Source organism: Hemibagrus wyckioides, linkage group LG01, assembly GCF_019097595.1.
Source record: "Hemibagrus wyckioides isolate EC202008001 linkage group LG01, SWU_Hwy_1.0, whole genome shotgun sequence".
In the NCBI taxonomy this organism is placed as follows: domain Eukaryota; kingdom Metazoa; phylum Chordata; class Actinopteri; order Siluriformes; family Bagridae; genus Hemibagrus; species Hemibagrus wyckioides.
The window spans coordinates 19,027,523-19,048,577 of record NC_080710.1 but is presented as its reverse complement, the minus strand read 5'-3'; the positions used below and the strand labels follow the sequence as shown (position 1 = coordinate 19,048,577).

Below are 21,055 nucleotides of genomic sequence, written 5' to 3'. Positions count from 1 at the left end.
ACTAAACTGGAAGGATGAGTTCATATCTTAACATTGCCTAACTGGGTCATTGCGCAAAAACCTGAAACCCACAGTTGTATTCTCTCTCTCTATTGGATAAAACCATCATTTGAATATAAATGAGAAAGGCCATTGAAGAACCGTTAACAGCTGTAAATGTAATCTTCTCCCCAAATCACATTTCGCAATAGGTTGGAATTCAATTTCAACTCGTCAACCACCGCCGTGTGCCTTCTTGTTATGCGGCGACATTGCCAAAACCCAGTGAGTTGTCGAGTACTTTTGGCAACAGCATGCACTTCCAGTGAAATGTTGACTACAGATGGCGCTCCCACATCTGGAGGAACGCGATAGATAAAGTGGGCGGGGACTAGACGTGTTCGACTGCGTTTGAGAAGAAGATAACCACGCCCACTCCGCAGCACCTGCGTAATTATTACACGACAGTGTCGTTTCGCGCAGTTCAGGTATGCAGTTGGGAAGTCGTCGGAAATCATGGGATTGAGGTTTTAACGTAGCAAGACCGCGGCACAAGATGTACACGAGCGAGCGCAGGCGCATGAGCCTGCACGAGGTGAAAAGGAGAAACTCCATTCGAGTTTCGGCTGGGAGTTTATGGCAGGACTCTCTGGCACTGGAGCTGAGCGCTAGCAAGAGCGTGACTTCTCCGCGCAGCCGCAGCCGCGCTTTATCTGTGGTCTATGTTGTGGTGGAGGACGCCACAGTGCCGCAAACTGAGGAAAATCTCTCTCTCAGGTGTGTTAAGGAAGCCTGTGCGGATTCCCAAGCCGAGCTCCAAACCGTGCCGTTTGAGTCCATCGCGCATGCCACAGCCAACACACTGGATATTTTCTACAACGCAGGCAAGTGCAGACACGCTAAAGCCAGAAGCATCCATTAAACTGTGCTCGGATCAGTGATCGGTGTAAAGTATAACACTACCTTCCTTTTAAACTGTCCAGCAATTATTATTACAAAGCTCTCTAACACATACACAACCTGCTTAGCTGGAAAAAAAAATAGAAACCATCTCAAAAAGTCTAATGGTTTCCACTACAAACCAATTAAACCATTACGAAATGATTTCCATGACGTAGTGTGCTTACGTGGTTTGTATTTGTTTACATTACAGTTTTGTATTGGTTTTGATTTGCACGTGTTTAATGGTTTCCTTTACTATACTGACCTTGTTCAGAAAGTTCACTATAATCGTTGCTTTCTACTGTTTTTCTTCTTTCTGTAGATATAGCCATAGTTGAGATGAATGATTCCCTCAGTCAGCCCTCTCTCTTCTATCACCTGGGTGTTAGAGAGAGCTTCAGCATGACCAATAACATCATACTGTACTGCAACAAGCAAGAGAGTGACCTCCAGCTTCTGAAGGTGGGCTTAGTTGGAAATTTTGCCACTGCAAGAAAAGTGATTGCAAAATCACATTCAGTTAAGGACGCAATTTTCTTTGTTGTTGTCCAGACCCTGTAGATCCACTTTCTTAGGTATACAGTGAATCATTGTGGCTGCAGTCAATATGTGATGCTTGCACAACATGTCTTTGCACAGTGTGTTAACCACTCTTGTTGTGTTTTCTATCAATCAGTAGTAAGGTGTTGATACAATTGTGCAGCTGTCTCACAGCTCCAAGCATGTAGGTTTGTTCCAGTGTGTAGAGTTTTCTTTGCTCTCCCCGTGTCTGTTGCCCATTTCCTCTAGGTTTTCCTCTCCACTTCCCAAATACATGCAGATAAGTAAATTGTCTGTTAATTTGTCCTTTGGTGTGAATGAGTATGTGAATGGGTGTGTATACTGTATGCTGCCCCATGATGGACTGATGTTCATTCCGCTATGTATTCCTGTTCATACAAATCTTGCACCAGATCCTAACCAGAATCAAGTTATTCCTAAAATTAATGTTTTAATGGTAAGGTCTCTGCATAAGGCTACTGCTGGCCAGATATTATTTGGATGGCGATTATTCTTAGCACAGCAGTGATATGATCGTGTCATGAAAAAAATTCTGCACCTCTTGCAATGTCGGTCATCTTGCAGGTGAATGGCAAACAACAGCTTATGTGTTTCCATGTACACATCAGTGTGAATTGTCCTTTTGCCCTTCATCTGGAGATTTTTGTTTAGAAACTATTTGGTTGGTGACGGCTGTGGTGAGAATGTCTGGCCATTGCTTGTCCACTGATGGTCTCTTTTCAGTGATTGACAGGGCTCACAGGAGCTGACCGATAATAAATCTATTAACAGTGCTCCTAAGTCTAGATACCCAATGTGGTAATCCCAGTGATTGAAAATATATTGACCTACATATATTAAGTGTTTTAGCATTTGCATTAGATTAGTTTGAAGTGTCTTTGAGTTGACAAACATTTCAATGACCTTTAGAAACCAGCTAAAAAGTATATGGATGAACCCTATTATGATTGATTGAATCTGTCTTTAAACAGGAGCAATGTGGGAGCTACACCTTCATTGCTTATATGGTGTCACCTCAAGGCAAGGTGTTTGCCTGTGATGCGACTCTAATGCGGGGAATCACAGAGATCCTGCAGCCTAGCTTTACCATCGAGCCGCTTCTGACCCCTTTAGTGGAGCAGCTGGTCAGGCTGTTTGAGAATGTGCACATCCACGCAAGGTTGGTAGTAATCAAAAATGATGTTGTGATGTCACAAGTATTGTAGATGTTTTCATCCTTGAGATAATTCCTACTGAATTAGAAGTCACAGAATTATTTTTCAGGATAAACCTCTGTATGTTTCCTGCATGTATTATGTCTAAATAAACACATCTTCCAGAGATGCGCTCTGCTGACAACATCGCATTTTCCACTACGATTGCAATGAATGTAATGTTACACTGAATTGAATTGACAATGCAACGATTATAACTCCTGTACAGTACTGTGCAAAAGTCCGCTCTGGATGTTTCTTATGACCTCTGCATTATTGGAGCAGTAAAAAAATTAGATGCAAGCATTATATTTCCAGACAAAATTAAGTTGCAGAATAAATGTTTGTATGTTAGTAAAGAAGGTAACACATTACACTGGCTGGCTGTGTGACAGTCAAAGTTTTTAGGAAGAACTGTGATGGAGTCTTCAAGATGCTTAGACTCAGTTACTATTTTAATTTCCTTATAAACCGTATAAAATCTGGGTCAAGATGGCTTAGTGGTTAGCTTGTGCTTGTCATGCACCTCCTGGGTTGTAGGTTTGATTCAAGCCTCTGCCCTGTGTGTAGGAGTTTGCATGTTCACTCTGTGCTTTGAGGTTTCATCTGGGTACTATGCTTTCCTCTTCCTGTCCAGAGACATGCGATGAAGGCTGATTCTAAGAAAAAGAAGAAAAACCCTGACAAATGTGTCTAGATTGCGTGTGTAATGGTGCCCTGTTATGGACTGGCACCCTGTCCAGGGTGACCCCCATCTTGTGCCCAGAGTCTGATAAGAGAGACTTAGTTTCCTTCTGACCCTGTATAAGTTAAACAGTACAAAAAAAATATGCACAGAACTGCACAGAATCTACTTGAGACTTCTCATGCAATTTTAAAGAAAGGGTTGTCACGACAAATTGACTTAGTTTAGTGCTTTTTACTTATGCTGAAAATGTTCAATCTTATTGTATTTGATTGCATCTATGCATTGCAGCATTTAATTGCACATGCCTTCTGCACAGCACTGTTATAGCCTTCAACAGTTGTTCAAAGCAAGGCAGGATTTTCTATTTACTCATCACACTATATTGAAATGCTTCAACTTAGTAATTCTCTGTAGAATTGGTGCTGTGGATCCTGTAGATGAGGATATACATAGTACATGGCCAAAAGTATGTAGACACCTGACTTTCACACCCACATGTGCTTGATGAACATCCCATTTCAAAACCATAGCCCTTAATATGATATGGGTTCCGTTTTGCTTCTATAACAGCCTCCACTCTTTTGAGAAGGCTTTGCACACGATTGTGGAATGTTCCTCTGGGGATTCGTTCGGCCACATTGAGCTCTGATGTCAGACGAGGAAACACAAGGCACAGTCTGATTCCCAACAGTGGGGCTGAAGTCAGGACCATCTGAGTTCTTATACTCCAACTTCAGCAAAACCTCGCTGTGCATCATTGTCATGCTTGTGCAGGTTTAGGCCTTTTAGTTCTAACGAAGGGAACTTTTAATGCTGTAGCATATTATATGCAATTATATGCTTCCAACTTTGTCACAACAGTTTGGGAAAGACCCACATTTGGGGGTGAAGGTCACATGTCCACACACTGTAGGCCATATAGTACTCTCTACAGTATAGGACGTTGCCAGTCTATTTTCATGTTCTCAATCTTTTCATTCTGCGGAAATTCAACGAGCTGCTCACTTAAACTGCTTCCTAGCGAGTATGTGCATGAATCGATCCGACGGGAGATCCGGATGGCCCGTGAGCGTTTCAGTGGAGAATCCCTGAGCCAGGAGCTGAACCGAATCCAGAAACGCCTGGACACTGTGGAGCTTCTCAGCCCTGATATAGTGATGAACCTCCTGCTGTCATATCGTGATATCCAGGTCAGGCTTTACAATATGAGCAAGCATGAAATGTGTGTGTGTGTGTGTGGAGATCCAGTGCTAATTTTCTTTTTTGCTATATTCACTTCTGAATATCACTTCAATTCTGCATTCTTGTTATATTATGTGATGTTTTGATTTTTGCTTTGCATTACTCCTAGTTTTATTTCTGTATCTTGCATGAACTGGTTCCTGTTTAATATCTGAAACCAATATCCGAGTTCTGAGTATCAACCAGTTTTTGCTGCCAAACTTTTGCCAGTATGTGTGAATGGCAGCCTGCTTTAAGATTATCTGAGTCCTGTGTTTAGTTGCAAGACAAGTGTTGTCAGTGAACAAACCATGCATTCACAACATAAGATGTCATCAAACTGATTGAAATGTCATTTCAGCCATTGTAGCTTTAGGTCAGCATGCTTTCTATTGTGGATTAATTCTATTACATTGAAAGCCAAGTTTCAGAGCACTGATGCATGAAGAGATGTAGCAAAGAAATTCAATTGTATTATGCTCCTTAGCTGCCGAACACTGCAGAGACAGACGCTTGTAAAATGGGTAACTGATAGATTGTAATTGAATGCTGTACTCCTTCACAGGATTACGAGTCCATAATTAATCTGGTGGAAACCCTGAATGATCTGCCCATGTGTGCAGTGGTGGCACAGTCAAATATCAAGTTTCAGTACATATTTGCTTTGAATAGGTAAGCCTTCATATTTACTCGTTACACAAAGAAGTCACAATCATGGCTAATCTGGGCTACTTTTACATCAACCGTGCACTTTTGACTAATCCGTCTAGGAGGAATCGTCCAGGTGACCGTGAGAAAGCCCTATCAGTCATTCTGCCCATTCTGCAGTCAGGAGAGCCAGTGGCTTCAGACGTCTACTGTCTCTGCGGCCGCATTTATAAAGACATGTTCCTCAGTTCTGGCTTAAAGGACGTACAATGCCGTGATCAAGCCAGCTACTGGTGAGAATGTGCATCCTGATCCTACACACAATCTGCTTTGTGCATCTGCTCACTACATCAGGGATGTTTTAAATAAAATTTGGTCTTTTTAGTGTATAAAGGTCTGGACCAGCAATATGACTGAACAGTGCTTTTAATGCATGTATGTTAATAAGTGGATTAAGACTGAATAAAAACAAATGAAAGTGGTCATGTTTTGACTTGTAATCATGCTTTATTTGAACACTTGATTAGTGACATTTGACATGTCTATTGTGAATTTGACACTGAGAATAAACACAGACTTCCCTGGCCACTCATGTTTAAATAAAGTTTTTGTCATTAACCTTTTTAAACAAGCCATGTGGTCCCCTTTTTTCTTTTTTTTTTTTTTTGCTGATCATCCCAGAGAGCTCAAATTAAACAAAATGTGAACTCTATGGAAAGCCTCCCCTTTCTGATCCTTAATCCTTTAGCTACTGTCTGATCACATGAGCTGCCTCCAGCTAAATAATTTCCATAGATGCCTGTGATCGGCTGCAAAGAAGCATCTGCTGCACAAGCCATGCCAGTTGGTGGCTAGAAAGCCAGCGGTGCTAAATAATAGTCAGCTTTTCATATGTTTATCAGCTCTACTACAGTTTTTTTTTTTTTGTTGTTGTTGTTTCCATGATGCTATTCAGTCCTCCAAAATATTCTGGTCCATATCTGGTCTGCCAGTCCTCCGTCTGTATAAGCAAGACGGCAAACAGTATTAAATTTTCAGTTCAGATAAATAGAAAGTAAAAAACAGCATTACCAAGTGTGCTTATGAACACAGTAATATGGCTCTGCCACTGTTCACATGCATGCAAGTTATTTTTGTCTGCTTTTATTTTCTTTGTCTTTGTAAAAATTATTTGCATATTTCATACAGCACAAGATAAGGTGTAGAAGTGTTTAGAGAGAGCCTCTGTGTATTGATGACCATTATTTGGTGATAATAATGGTGCACATAATGAGTTAGAAGCTTAATCTTGCTCTGCTCTGTTCTGAGTCTTGTCTGTTTCTCTGTATCCACATGGTTAGGTATAGTAAAGCGTTTCAAATGGAGCCCTCACTGCACTCGGGCATTAACACTGTGGTGCTTCTCATGGCTGCCGGTCATGAATTTGACTCCTCTGTTGAGCTGAGAAAGATTGGTATGTTTCTAACATATCACAAATTCTCTAAATAAGTTGAATGGGTTGAATTAATGTTGTTGCGATCCTTGTTTGAGAGCTTGTTTAAGGTTGTTTTTCATTCTAAACTGCATTGGGTTTGAGCATTATAACAGTTTTGATGAGTAAGTGGTGTCTGATTTCTCTCTCTTTGTGTACTATGGTGTGTTTTTTCTTTGTTCTGGGGAAAAGGCGTCACTCTCAGCAGTTTGCTCGGTAGGAAGGGCAGTTTGGAGAAGATGCATGATTACTGGGATGTAGGTTTCTACCTTGGGGCTGGAATTCTGGCCAACGAACACAAGAAAGTAATAGAAGCCTCAGAGAAACTCTACCGCCTCAAAGCACCAATGTGGTGAGTACCACAACTCATGTCCTCTTAACACTTTGTCACTCATTTGTGCAGGGATTGTCATTTTGTGTCTTTCTGGATTTTATTGCAGGTATCTTGGCTCAGTCATGGAGACATACATTCTATACAAGCAGTTTGCCAAACCCCCCGAGGTGACGCACCCCAAACAGGAAATTGTGGACTTCTGGATGGAGCTTCATGTGCAAGCATGTAAACCTACTCTTTCCACAGCACGATGCCCGGTACGAGTGCAGTCCCTTCCATTAAATTACAGATTTTTTTGTCTAGTGCTTTTTACTGATAGGCATTGTTACAAAGCAGCTACACAGAAATCCAGATGTAGATTTTTATTTAAAATGAACATGCTAGAAGCAAAAACTCCATCAGTCAATGAAATGGTGAGAGGAACCAGAATCAAAAGGGAACCTGTCCTCGTCTGGGAGGCACCACATTGTGTTCAAAGGATGTTCTAGATGAAATTATGAATAGGACTCCTGGAATGAACACAGGACAGTCTTTATAATTACATCAGCATGTGCAGAAGCAGGTACAAGTCTCCAGTATCTGGAGAGATTTATCTGCTATATTAGTGGTGAGATTTGGTTATTTCGGAAATGCAATTTTTCAGTGTATCTATGTGTGACGACAAACTGCGTAAGTAAGTCACATGTCTTGAGATGAAGCAGGCGAAGTTGTAAGGCTGGAAGTGTGTCAGAAGTTTGCCACGATCTCTTCTTCACCCCAGGACTAAGGGGGGCAAAAAAACAATGAGTTCTGTATGGCTGTCATTGCAGGTCCTGATCCTAGAGCCATCTAAAATATTCCAGCCCTGCATATTGAGCGTGTGTGAGGAGGACAAGAGCCGCACTGTGCAGCTGAGATACGTCACACCACTACAGGTACACGCCATGCTGTTTGCTCCTGTCTGCTCTGCTACACTTCCCTTTGTGGGTTCCAGCTGAATGGTCCTGCTGATAAAACTAAATTATTAAAAGGGGATTTAAATAATTGAAGATATCAAAGGAGGAAGGCTTTTACAGCTCAGTGTGTAAAGCATACCTGTTTACCACAGCTGGGGCTTAGTTATACTGTTGGTAATGTGACCCATTAGTGTGAAGCTTACACCCAAGAGGCTGGAGTGGCACTGTGTATAGGTTGTTGAGCATGAATATTGAATGCTGGTAGGTGTTGCTTATGCAGGAACAATCATAAGCCAGCTGTATCATCTCACCTCTGTTTGTTATTTGATTGTAGAATGTGTTTTACACTTTGCTTAACTCACTAGATACCATGTGTAAGCACTTGTGTGTTTGTGTGTGTTCATTCATTCTTGAATAGTCATGTTCAACTATGTCTTGCCTCATTTAGAAAGGCCTACATGAGTGGACATTTCCTGCATCAGCAATTCGTGGAGTGAGGTATAGACACCCGGGTGTTTCTCTCTGCCTCACTCGGTCTCACTGCCTCTCTTTTTTGACTCACTTTTTCATGTGCAGATGAGTCTCATGTGTTTGTCCTCTCTCTCTCTCCCCCCATCTCCCTTTTTTACTAAATCTAATTATATCTCAATTTTTTTTGTCTGTCTGTGTCTATCTCTCTAGTCTCATTTTCTGTGTATCCCTTTCACTGTCTGTTTTTGCCTTCCCCCTTCCCCTCCTTGTACTCTATACCTTATTTTTGGTCTCTCTCTCTCTCTCTCTCTCTCTCTCTTTCTATGTCAGTTCTTCCAGATGGTTACTGCTCATTTCCTGATTTCTTTTCTTTGCTATATCTGCAGTTTCCTTTTTTGTCACCGAGTCATGACTGTCATTTTGGCTGCAGGTTAAAAGCATTGTGTACGTACAAATTGATTCCAGCATCCAGAGTGACAGGTGGCTTGTTTTCCAGCTACATGTTTGCAACATAAATCACTTGCTGGGTTTGTCAGCTTGTTATAATGGTTCAGATCTGATCAGCAACTCGTGGAAAACAGGCTCTGTGTATGAGTGTGTCTCACATACTGTATGTTTTGCCATGTCTTGCTTTTAGTGTCTCTAAATTTGATGAGCGGAGCTGCTTCCTGTATGTGCTCTACAACTCTGATGACTTCCAGCTGTGCTTCCCAAGCGATCTGCACTGCAAAGGGTGAGAGCCAAAGAAAGCTCTAGGGTGGGACTGTTATGTTCCCATATGTTTAAGCCAAACTCTTATGCAGTGGGATTTATTTCTTAGATTGAGCTAAATATATTAAACAGGAAAATTCCACCCAGCATTGTTCTTTACTGGCTGAGCGATGAGAGAGTTTCTTTTTAGAAAGTGTTCTTTGGCCCATTTCATTTTAGTGTCTCATGCAGCTCAGTGGAACTGTTTGCCCCCCCCCTTTTGTGTGTGTGTGTGTGTAGAAATACGGGTGGGAGGCTATTAAACAATCTAAAATTTAGTTACAGTTAAATTTAGTTAGTAAAGAATAACAGACAAGCTTGTGTCGAGCTAAAGAAAAGCTTGCTTTTATGATATATCATGTTAGCATTTAAATGCACATTTCTTTCCTCAGGTTCTGTGAGCTGGTCAACTCTCTGATCTGTTCGACAGAAGGTGCAGGGGATGACTCCACCTTGCACAGTGGGGGACTGCTGGAGGTCAGTATTTCCTTCATAACATTCATTATCTCCCTTCAACTGAAAAATATAGCTCATAATATAGTTTATTGTAGATTATGCAATATATAAATATATATCGTTTTATACAAATATGAATGTGTGTTTATACAAACGCATATCTGATTCCCTGAATTTCTGTTTTATTATCCAGTTTTTGTCTTATGGTGCCACAGTGTAGTTGAGTTCCGATTGGGCAGATGGTTACTTTCCTGACTTGGAAAATTGTGACTGTAGTTCTAGCTGTTACGGAGGTTATGTTAATATGCACGTTCTAATACATTATTGTTATAGTAACAGCTCATATACAGAGACTTGAATGGTCAGTGATGTACATAATACTAATAAAATGATTTGTTTAAAAAAAAAAAGGTATTATTGATGTGGAGACGTTTTCCAGGAATAGATGTTGGGTTTCTATGAAGAGTCTCGGTTGTGCATGCTGTATAACAGTGAGTAAGTTTCCTGACACAGGAAAGTCTGCAGGATGGAGGATAGAGAAGTCTCTTTTTTTTTTTTCCACAAGATTTTATGTTTGGAGTTTGACTAATTATCGATTACTTTTTCACAAACAAATGGTTTAATGTTTGTATGAATTATGTGGAGTAAGCAGTGTAACCAGCAGATGGACTGATCAGATTTTAGTTATAATCCAAACAAGGTCGATCTCGCAGCAGGGTCAGATGTCTACAGCAGGTTTTCCTCAATAGTTTCCCGGCTGTTTGAAGCATATTTTAAGGCTATTTTAGGTATGCAAATTAGTAGCACACAGGAGAAGACTTGTTGCTAGCATAAGCAAATGAGATCTACTTGTATAGTCTTATTAACTTCAAGAAAGAGAGAACGAGGGGAAAAAGGGAGGCCGGCCAGGGGACGAATATTTATAGCTGGTGTAACATAAGCAATAACAGAAACGAACTTGATGTTCTATAAAGTTATATTTAACAATAAATAAAAAATTAAAAAGCATAATGTATCTTCCATTAATAAATTAAAATGAACAGTTGTCGTTGGCATGTATTATCCCTTGATGAATGAATTCAACATAATTGGCTGTAATTGTTGGCTAACATTTATTTATTCTGTTATATTAAATAACAGGCTCCCAAAGATTAAGTTTATCTGACAAGTCACAGCACACATGACAAATTTCCATTCTCTGCTCAATGCCATGTGACTGTAGACAAAAATAGCAGCTTGCATTTAACCTCTGATGCTGTATTTCTCCCAGTACATGTACGAGAAAGGAGAGAATGGAGAGAAAGTGGTGCTGGGGAAGGGAACCTACGGAGTGGTGTATGCTGGACGAGACTTGAGCAATCAAGTACGCATCGCTATCAAGGAGATTCCAGAGAAAGACAGCACGTATGGAGATCTCGGTTTTGTTTTTGTCACCTACTAAACTAAACTTGCCAGATACAGTGCATGTTTGTTTTTTTTCAGCAGTGTTTCCTCACTTCTGTTTAACTGGAAAAATATTTTCTCTTGTTCCCATTTTCTGCATTAGGGGTTGAAGCCTGTGTTAGTTTTTTAAGGGTTTTTCCATGTGTTAATACTTTCAAATGACAAATGCCCTTAGAATAATGTTTTTTTTTTCTTACCACATGCTTTTATGTCTGTCTTTGATTCCCAGTTACTCTCAACCTCTCCATGAAGAGATCGCCTTGCACAAGAGACTGAAGCATCGCAACATCGTGCAGTACCTGGGCTCCGTCAGTGAGGGTGGCTTCATCAAGATTTTCATGGAGGAGGTGCCAGGCGGTAAAGCTGCTCCACCCTGTTCACTCTAATAACAACGTCACCCAACATTGCGTGTGCAAAACTTTTATGGCGAGCCGGAATCTGTGTTTGTTTTTTATGTGTGGGAGGAAGTGCCTTTGGCATGTTGTCCTTTGGAATACAGTGACTGTTTGTCTTAGATTAACACAACATGCATGCATGAGCGCACACAAAAATCGAGACACTTTTTATTATTTCCTACAGGAAGTTTGTCCTCGCTCCTAAGGTCGAAGTGGGGTCCTCTTAAAGACAACGAGCCCACCATCGTCTTCTACACCAAGCAGATTCTGGAAGGACTGAAATACCTCCATGATAATCAGATAGTTCACAGAGATATCAAGGTACGTTTAATTTAATGCTGAAAGTGAGCGTGTTTTATCAACATAACACATCAAACATTTCAGCATGTTTTCTTTGCTTTCCTCTTTCCACCAGGGTGATAATGTTCTTATCAACACATACAGTGGCGTACTCAAGATCTCTGATTTTGGAACATCTAAAAGACTAGCAGGAATCAACCCGTGTACAGAAACTTTTACAGGTGACCTGTCTTTTAGAGACTTTGCATTAACACACATTTCTCACACTTTTTTGTGTGTGTCTAGGTGTGTGTTGGAGGAGGGGGTAATTGGTGGTAATTTGTTGTATGAAAACAGTCGCATCATCTTGAAAAAAAAAAATGTTATTCTTCTTTAATATCATTTTTAATGCAGACAATTTAAATTTGAGCCAGCATGCACGCACACACACACACTCACACACACACACGCAACCCCCCTCCCCCATGCCATGCTCTTGACAGCTTGTTTATGAGCAGTAACTCGTCATATGCAGATTGGATTGTTTTAATTCATTTTTTATACTGTGTGTGTGTTGTGTATATTACAAACCTCTTAAAAACCTTATTTATTTTATAACTTGTGTGTAGGTACTCTGCAGTACATGGCCCCAGAGATTATAGACCAGGGCCCACGGGGTTATGGGAAACCAGCTGATATCTGGTCTCTAGGCTGTACCATTATAGAGATGGCCACTGGGAAAACCCCTTTCCATGAGCTGGGCAGCCCACAGGCCGCAATGTTCAAGGTGCAACCACAACTGAAGACAAATTCTTGTTTTTGTTTTCTTGGTTTTTTTTTCTGGAAAATGCATTATGTTAGACAGTTATGATGTGATGAATAGATCCAGATGACGAAAGCAAACTTCTATTACAGGTCGGCATGTTTAAGATCCACCCCACTGTACCACAGTGCATGTCTGAGGAGGCTAAATCCTTCATCATGCGCTGCTTTGAACCCAATCCTGACAAGAGAGCTATAGCATCTGATCTGCTGAAGGATACTTTCCTTAAGAGCAGTGCTAAGAAGAGGAGCAAGCCTTCTCCCAGCTTAGCCGAGACAGAGCCCAGCTCACCTGGTAAGCCAGCACAACTTTAGAACCATTAACACCGATTCATACTTCGTCTTTGAGGCATGTTTTCCCCATGTCTGTTGCAGAGAAAGAGGTTTGTGGTAAGCATAGTGAACAGAAGCACATGGAAGGGCTGATGCCTTCGACTCCAAAATCTCATTAGTGCATTGTGTGTAGCTATAGCACTACATGTCAGGCGTAGCTGTTGAGCTGAATATGGGAGTGCCAACCCTGGAAGTGGAAAAACAAGCAGCCACACATTGTTTTTTTGTTTTTGCTCTTCAGCATTGTTTGTTTTAAAGTGCATTCCTCATGTTATGCAGGCCACCTCTTATAACCTTCAGCAATAATCTGCTTGTAGGCATTTAACGCAAATATCCTATCTATAACCGTCACAACATGCATATCACACTACTTCATATAGCACTACATACATGATTCCATATGAAATGAGGATGATAAATAATAATAATAATAATAATTTAATTCTCTAAGGTCTAACAAGAGACTGCACTTGAGGTTGATGACCCCATTTCTTTCATTGTACGATATTCACACTAGTCCTGCACCTTAAAGGACATGTTTGTGTTAAATACAGCTTATGATGGTAGACACCACTGTGTCCACCTGCACAAGATGACCTTGTGTGCTTATAAACACGTGGCACAGGAAATATAAACTAGGCCTTCTTACCACAACATAAATAATCCTGTGTCTTACAGTATCTCATCTTTTGGATTTATACTGCTGTAGTATTGCCAGTGTTAGGATTGTTATTTATGTGACTGTTGATGTTAAAGTACTGCAGTTTGTCAAATACTATAAAAACTTTATAAATACTATTTTTTTATTTTTCATTTGAGTTTAATGTTTAGCAGGGAAGCCCTATTTAAATTTGAGTCTCATTTTCAGAAGGGTTTTGCATATTGACAGAAAAGTTATACTTCAGTTAGGTGCAATATGCATATGCACATTTGTTTTGAGTAAAATTTTTAATAAAGGGAAGTAAAGCCTATAGCCATTATAAAAATCTAAATCAAAGCCCTGTAAACAACAGATTAAGATCAAATCTTGGCAATAAAATAAATAAATAAAATTCTGCTTTTCTTTTTTGCCAGCAGGAGAATACCAGAGGAGCATGTCTGTACCCATAGCTGTGCATGTGGAAGATGTGGACAGTGACAGGACAGACCTGTCTAGTTCTCTAAATCTGAGTAAAATGATCCATTGCCTCAGAGAAAATGGGGAAAATGACATTTCAGAGAGCCCTCCCTGCACCAACAACTTCCTGCTGTGAGTTAGAGCACCACCACATCTTTTTAATCACCTAATGAGGTTTAGTAGGACTTTGCACAAGTGTGTATTTCTGAGTGGTTGTGTGTGTGTGTGTGTGTGAGACAGGACGCCAGAGGGACAACAGGGGGACATGATGAGTCCTGCTGTGTCAGGAGAGCAGCTCGGTCTCTTCCTGCTCAGGAAAGACAGTGAGCGGAGAAGCACTCTGCACCGAGTCCTTACTGACTATATCAGCCAAGTCCTGCACAATATAAACGAATCACTTCCACAGGTATACATATGTACATGTGCAGCTGTTGTTAGCATGCATGGTGTCTCCCATTGTGCAAAATGAAATGAATGGGAAGTGAAGGGTTTCTTTGAAAACTCTAACTGCTGCCTTTTGTTCTGCAGACTGAAGAGCCACGCATCAGCTCTGAGCACATCGAGCAGCTGATCGGTTGCCTGCGAGAAAACATCCGCTCCCCAGACAGGAAGCAGCTGACCAACCGACTCCTGAAGTTGCGCTCTAGCCTGCATGATGATGCAGTGCCTCTCTGCAGCCTGCAGGCGGCACTCTTCAGCTTCCAGGACGCTGTACGTGACCGTCAATATGCAGTGATTGGTGTTGTGGGCATCTCAGCAGCTGTTTATTTACACTTGTACAAAATGTAAAAGTTGTATTGCTAAATACACAGTCATGTTTCATATAGGTGAAGAAGGTGCTACGGCAACAGCAAGTGAAACCTCACTGGATGTTTGCTCTGGATAACCTGCTCAGACAGGCTGTGCAAGATGCCATTACTGTGCTTCTGCCAGGTAAATTTCACAGTCCTAACAAAGGCTATAAGTCATCACTACATTATCCATAATGTCCAGCAACTTTCACACACCTGTTCTGCATGTTTTTCAGAGCTCAAGCTACAGCTCCAGTCATCGTTCGAGGTGGAGGAGGGTTGTCCTGAAACGGAGGAACCAAGTGCAGAATCGCACAATGAGACTAACGGCTCATCTCAGGAACCTCAGCAAAGCATGGCAGAGAGCATCAGAGCCAGGCTGCCCAACGGCCTCGCCACCAGCTGTAGCCCCCTCACCCAGGAATTCATCTTGCTATGCCAGGAGACCAGGAGGTATCCAACTTGCTGATTTGTTTGCTTAATCTGAGGTCACACATTTCATTTTTAATAGAGAAAAAGATTACTATCAGGGTTTGAACTACACATTACATTATTCTAATTGAACCAATAACGTATTCTAAATTAACATATATAAACAAGAGCCATTACCATTTGTTTTATTTGTTTCTTTGTCTTTAGATAGCTTGCCATAAATAAAGCCTTTAGTTGAGATTGGAAATGTGCATTGATTTTCTGAGACACAGTGAAAAAGTTCAATTCAAGAGAGTAGGCTGCTTGACTAGAACTACAATGATGAAATAAATATGATAACGATGATTACTGTAGTTGACCACCATAATGTAAATTTAAAATGATAATACAATTTTAGGCTACCTGGATGTACATCACGTACACCACTCGCTCATGAGGGCTGCACAGATATGTCTAGCTTCTCTTCCCTTCTAATATACTAATATACTCATGGTATTTATAAATATAAACTGGCAACTTTGTCCTGATTAGCATTTAGCTAGAGACCAAGAACAAGTTCCTAAATGCCAGACAGGGTGCTGAGTAATTATTGTGTAACAGTTATTTTACTTTACATCTGTGAATTACTTTTAATTCCCAGGTTGCTGAATCAACTAAATGAGAAGGAGAAGGAGTACCAAGAACTCATAACAAACTCGCTGCAGAATGTCCAAGGAGCAATCGACACCCTAAAGATGAAGAATGCAATAGATAACAGTGGTAAATATATTTACTTGCGTATTAACTTGTTTACTTTCTATCTTTCAGGTTCAATGAGTAAGTAATTGTCTGTCTGCATGTAACAAAAAGCTCTTGTTCGAACCTTCTGAAAGGTGTGACAAAGAATTGCACAGCTGGATTGTGCTCACTTGCTGACACACGTCTGCAAACCTGACGTATAGCTATGGATAATGTGGGATATTACGTTAGTCATCAGCCACACCCTGATAATGATTTTGGACTTGTTACGCCAGTGAAATAACTGTCAAGCTGTTGCAGTAATCATGTACGATTATCTCTGATGTGTTTTGATTCTTTAGAAATGTAGTATTGAATGTAAGGGCACACTTTGAAGTGATCTGGTTTTGAGATCACATTTGTTGATGTGACAAGAAATGCTTTGTGACTATACCCATGTACAAAGTATACAGTGTGTGTAGGTATTAACACATTTCTATAGGGTTTTACTGCTGCATTCAAGTCAACTAACATGAAGATTATCAGACCTTGGATTTTGGTGTTTGAGCCACAGAGTGGGGACGTTATCATGGATACCTTCATGTCTTTTCTTAGCATCAGTCTAGCCAGCTACATGGGGAGGGATGTGTATTCAACTTCCCAGAACAGTGAACTGTTTAGTCAGTGTTCTAGGCTTAAAAAAAAAATTGTGTACACACTTACTGGTCACTTTATTAGGAACACCTGTAAACACATTAATTCATGAAGTTATCCAATCATGTGGGAGCATAAGCTCAAATAATCATTTCATTCACATTAAACATCAAAATCAGGAAAAATTCTGATCTGTGACTTTAATCATGACATGGTTGCTAGTACCAGATGGGCTGCTTTGAGTATTTCAGAAACTGCTTCTCTCTTGGAATTTTCTCACAAAACAATCAAGTTGTGCGGCATTTATATGACTAGCCCATCTGGTACTAATAATCATGCCACAGCCATCGAGATCAGTTTTTCTTCATTCTGATGTTTGTTGTGAATTTAACTGAATCTCCTGACCTGCATTTGCATGATTATTAGATTACATGATTGGCTGATTAGATAACTGCACGAATGTACAGGTGTTCCTAATAAAATTGACGATGAGTGCATGTTGATTTATCTAAAGCAAATGCATAAATGCAGCACAAGTCCATAGTTGGAAGCTGGAATTCAGCGGCTATTCAGTGGGTGGTTTCTGAGACAAGCGCTGTCTGTCTTTCTCTCACTCTCTTGCTCACTCTCTTACTCTCTCCCCTGTCTCTCTTGCCCCTCACACACACACACACACACACTCTCTCTCTCATACACTACTCTCTGTTTTCTCTCTCTCTCTCTAAATGTCTGTCAGCATAAATCATTTGTGAAAGAGATGATTGTCTCTGTAACATGTTCTGACATGTCGTTATCCTGTGCAGATAATAAGGCTGTCTGCCATAGCTCTCAGACCCTGGCCATGGTGCGCTGGCTGAAGGCTGTCCCAGTGGATGAATACACAATAAACACAGTGAGTGTGTCTGTCTTACACTTTACCATAATTGACATGCAGAGAATCTTACACATCCCATCATTACTTTGTGAATAATACTGAGATTTTCTTGTCCAGCTCGTGAATCATTGCTTTACGCTAGACATCCTGCTCCATATGGCGTGCAAAGATGACCTCAAGTACTGTGGCATCAAGTAAGCATCTGTTCAAATTATTATATTTCATTAACTGTGCAAGGGATGGACAAATCGTGAATTTATAAATTCGTTAGAGAGTCCACAGGGCAAGTGAAAGCTCTACTGTGCTGCCCAGTCCTGGCAGCAACAAACTAAATTTTGAATGTAGCCCTAACTAACTACATTTCTAATGTGCTCTCTCAAGTAAGTCAGCAACATGTTCCATCCTTTCAACTATGCAATATGCCATAGCATGTTTAAAAAAATCTAGCATCTTTACTTTCTCTCAGTATGTTTAACCACAAGGTGACATTGTTTTGCTTGGTTTCAACAGTGTTTCCACATACCCAGTCAACTGATTTACCTAGCAAACCTCAGGCGTCACACCATGCATACATGCATACACTAAGGTTATACACACTGGTTGCTTTGTGAAAGCAAATAGGAATTATTTCGACTACTATCCTAGTAGTAGAATCTTTTTCAAACTACTTGGATAGATTTGTCCATCCCTGTGTGTATGAGGTCTTAAAGCTCTGTAAGATGCACTGAATTTATTCTGATATCGCCTTTGGGTGTGTGATCACAGGGGTGGGATGGTGTGTCGTCTTTGGCGAGCCATTTCTACACAGAGGAATAGTCACCTGAGCGTGGTCATGGAAGACAGTGAAGAAACCGTACTCTAAAGAAACTTACCACTCTGGGGCTTGAAAATCATATGAGCTCAGTGAGCTTTGAACATTTTTCTCTCTGGCAACATGTGCCTTTCATGCGGGTTCCTGATTTATTTATTCTGTTTCACTGGGGAAGATGAGCAATGATGAAATTGCTGCCTTTTTTTGAAATTATGATCTATTCATTCGCTGTGTTCTCTTTTCTGTGTGTATTTTCATGTGTGCATAGCGGGTTTGTACATATGTATAATGGGGAAAGGGGTTTATTCTAGGCCAGGGTTTTTAGTTTGTCCCTTTAGGAGAACCTTTTAACATTCTATGCAGAAACCTACTATGTGCCCTGATTCCTTTAGGGAGCTTAACTACTCAGAGAAACCCTTTTTTATAAGAGCATGTGTATGTGGAACTATATTATATATAGTTAAAAAGAATTTAGATGTACACAAGGGTGACAAATGAAGGGGAAAAAAACAACATATTGGTCTTAGTAAGGTGCCGGGACAAAACACGGTGCCAGAACAGTTTTAATGTGTCTTGGTGTAAGTCTCTGGAGATGCTCTGGATGAATAAACAAGATTCTTCCAAAAGATATTGCATTTTGATGATTATGGTGGAGAGCACCAGTTTATACATCCAGTACCGAAACCTCCCATAACTCTTTAGTTCGGTTGAGATCTAGTGACTGAAGGATATAGCAAATCATTTTCTTATTCAGTAAACCATTCAGTGTGCCCTCAGCCTCTGGATATTATCATTTTGGACTGACTTCTATCAGGATATAGAAATTCTTCATCATAGGATAAATCTCATCAGACTCAACAGACCAGTGACCTTAGCTAGTAGTTTCCAAGTATCTCAGCAAAATGTCCCCACAGCATAGCAGCTGCTGTTTTTCCTTTCGTTTGTTACCTGTGTGTTTGTGGGAATACACAGGACCTGGTATTTTATTTATTTTGAATGTGAAGTGTTTTCACCTCGTCATCTTCATAAGCAATTTGTTTGTCTTAAACAGCTGATAAATTGTGAACTGTTTAAAAAGGTCTGTTTCTCTGGAAACTTTGTGTACTTATACTGTGATTTTTCTTTTTCTTTTTAACCATGTCTATTTTTAATTATTGAACTGTACTCCAGTTATTTCATGAATTTTTCAGTTAGTCAGAACTTGAACATCTATATCTGGTGCTTGTTTAAAGCTTCCACTTTACACCTAACTCACTTTTTACTGCAACTGTAAGTAACAGCATCACTACAGAATAATGGACATTAAAACAAACTGTGACTGTTTCAACAAATCCCGACTCATTATTTATGTGTATTTGGATTTTACTCTCATTTAAGTCATCCTTTTATCATGGTCAGGGCTGCAGTGTTTTCAGAGACTCTCCCGGGCACACTGGGCGTGAGCTGCAGATACACCCATGTTGGCATAACACTGACACACACACCCACCCACACATCACTAGGGCAATTTATCTTAGGCCGTCTGCCTACTGACGTGTTTTCGTAGGCGTACGTGAAAGTACTCCAGGTTTCCTGAGTACATGCACTGAAATGCAGACAGACTATAACTTGAGCACATGTTCAGACCCTGGAGCCGGGAGGCTGCAGCACAACCCATTGCAGCACCTATATTTGATTTGCTTTGATTTAAGATACTGTATGTCATAGTCTGGGATGAAAAGTAACAAACTAGATTTACTTATGTTGTAGTATTCAAATGCATGGCTCACTGTAATGGTACTTTTGTGAGGCTTCTTGAATAATAGTCGTTTTATTTATTTATTTTTGAAGATTAAGCTTCATTACATTTAATTTTGTGTAAAAGATGCCAGAATACTGTAAGCTAATTTAAAAAACGGAGTATGAGCAAACATATTGTTGTCCTTTGACTTCTCCCTGTTCAGGGTCACTACAGTGGATCATCCCAGCTGCACATTTTGATCTGACATAGGTGTTGACACCAAAATTCCTGACACAACCCTTCCATTTTATCTGAACCTGGTACCAGCACTGTGATTTAACCCTTCAGTGGCTCGGTCAGTTCCCTGCCTGGGAATTTAACCCAGGCTACAGCAGTGAGAGCACTGGATCTTGCTGCTGGACCTCCAGTAAACCTCAAATTTGTGATTAAATAATAATTTGTAATTTGACCTGAAAACCTAGGGAGATTTCCAACCTTTGGAAACATACAGGTAAGCCATTAGCTAGCTAAGCAATGAAAGCTCTGAATAATCAATAATGTTACTTGTATGTTCAGCTTTGTTAGCCTGTTATATTAAATATACTCTAAATGGCCAAATGTTTGTGAGCACCTAACCATCACGCATCTCATTACAGATTTTGTCCTCCTTTGCTGTTATAAGCACCTGCACTCTTTCAGGAAGGCTTTGTGGAGCGTGACTATAGAGAATTGGTTATTCAGCCGCGAAAGCATTAATGAGGTGGGGCATGTAGTCAATGTTGTAGTTCATCCCAGAGGTGTTCAATGTTCAATTGAGGTCAGGGCTCTGTGCATGACACTCAAGATCTTCCACACCAACCATGGCAAACTTTGCCCTCATGGACTTTGCTTTTTGCACAGGTTGCCATGGTTGAACACATTTGGGCCTCTTGGTTCTAGCAAAGAGAAATTGTACCGCTTCATTCCAAACAATTGTGTGCTTAGAGCTTTGTGGCTGCAGTTTGGAGAAGTCAGACAT

At 40.5% G+C, this 21,055-nt stretch overlaps 1 protein-coding gene across 2 annotated transcripts; it reads left to right on the top strand.

Moving 5' to 3' along the window:
* The first annotated feature begins 407 nt into the window (after nucleotides 1–407).
* On the top strand, nucleotides 408–19,639 carry si:ch211-1i11.3 (mitogen-activated protein kinase kinase kinase 5). Of its 2 annotated transcripts, none has more exons than XM_058394852.1 (28): nucleotides 408–863; nucleotides 1,244–1,383; nucleotides 2,454–2,641; nucleotides 4,385–4,553; nucleotides 5,150–5,256; nucleotides 5,355–5,525; nucleotides 6,573–6,685; nucleotides 6,896–7,055; nucleotides 7,144–7,294; nucleotides 7,847–7,951; nucleotides 8,421–8,470; nucleotides 9,081–9,176; nucleotides 9,586–9,670; nucleotides 10,920–11,053; nucleotides 11,322–11,449; nucleotides 11,672–11,808; nucleotides 11,903–12,008; nucleotides 12,396–12,553; nucleotides 12,682–12,883; nucleotides 13,999–14,170; nucleotides 14,279–14,444; nucleotides 14,567–14,749; nucleotides 14,866–14,971; nucleotides 15,066–15,282; nucleotides 15,902–16,020; nucleotides 17,436–17,524; nucleotides 17,624–17,700; nucleotides 18,272–19,639. In XM_058394852.1, exons 1-28 carry the CDS (start codon nucleotides 536–538, stop codon nucleotides 18,366–18,368), a joined length of 3,954 nt encoding a protein of 1,317 aa, XP_058250835.1. In that variant the 5' UTR covers nucleotides 408–535; the 3' UTR covers nucleotides 18,369–19,639. The 2 variants fall into 2 exon arrangements, with proteins under 2 accessions (XP_058250835.1, XP_058250825.1); XM_058394842.1 differs by having other exon boundaries at nucleotides 13,996–14,170.
* The last annotated feature ends 1,416 nt before the right edge of the window (nucleotides 19,640–21,055 follow it).

Bases quoted from the DNA above. Each gene is read 5' to 3' on its own strand.
- si:ch211-1i11.3 (XM_058394842.1), top strand. From the start codon at position 536: ATGTACACGAGCGAGCGCAGGCGCATGAGCCTGCACGAGGTGAAAAGG. The intron at 11,450-11,671 runs GTAAAGCTGCTC...TATTTCCTACAG, and splicing joins CATGGAGGAGGTGCCAGGCG to GAAGTTTGTCCTCGCTCCTA. The intron at 14,445-14,566 runs GTATACATATGT...TTTGTTCTGCAG, and splicing joins TAAACGAATCACTTCCACAG to ACTGAAGAGCCACGCATCAG.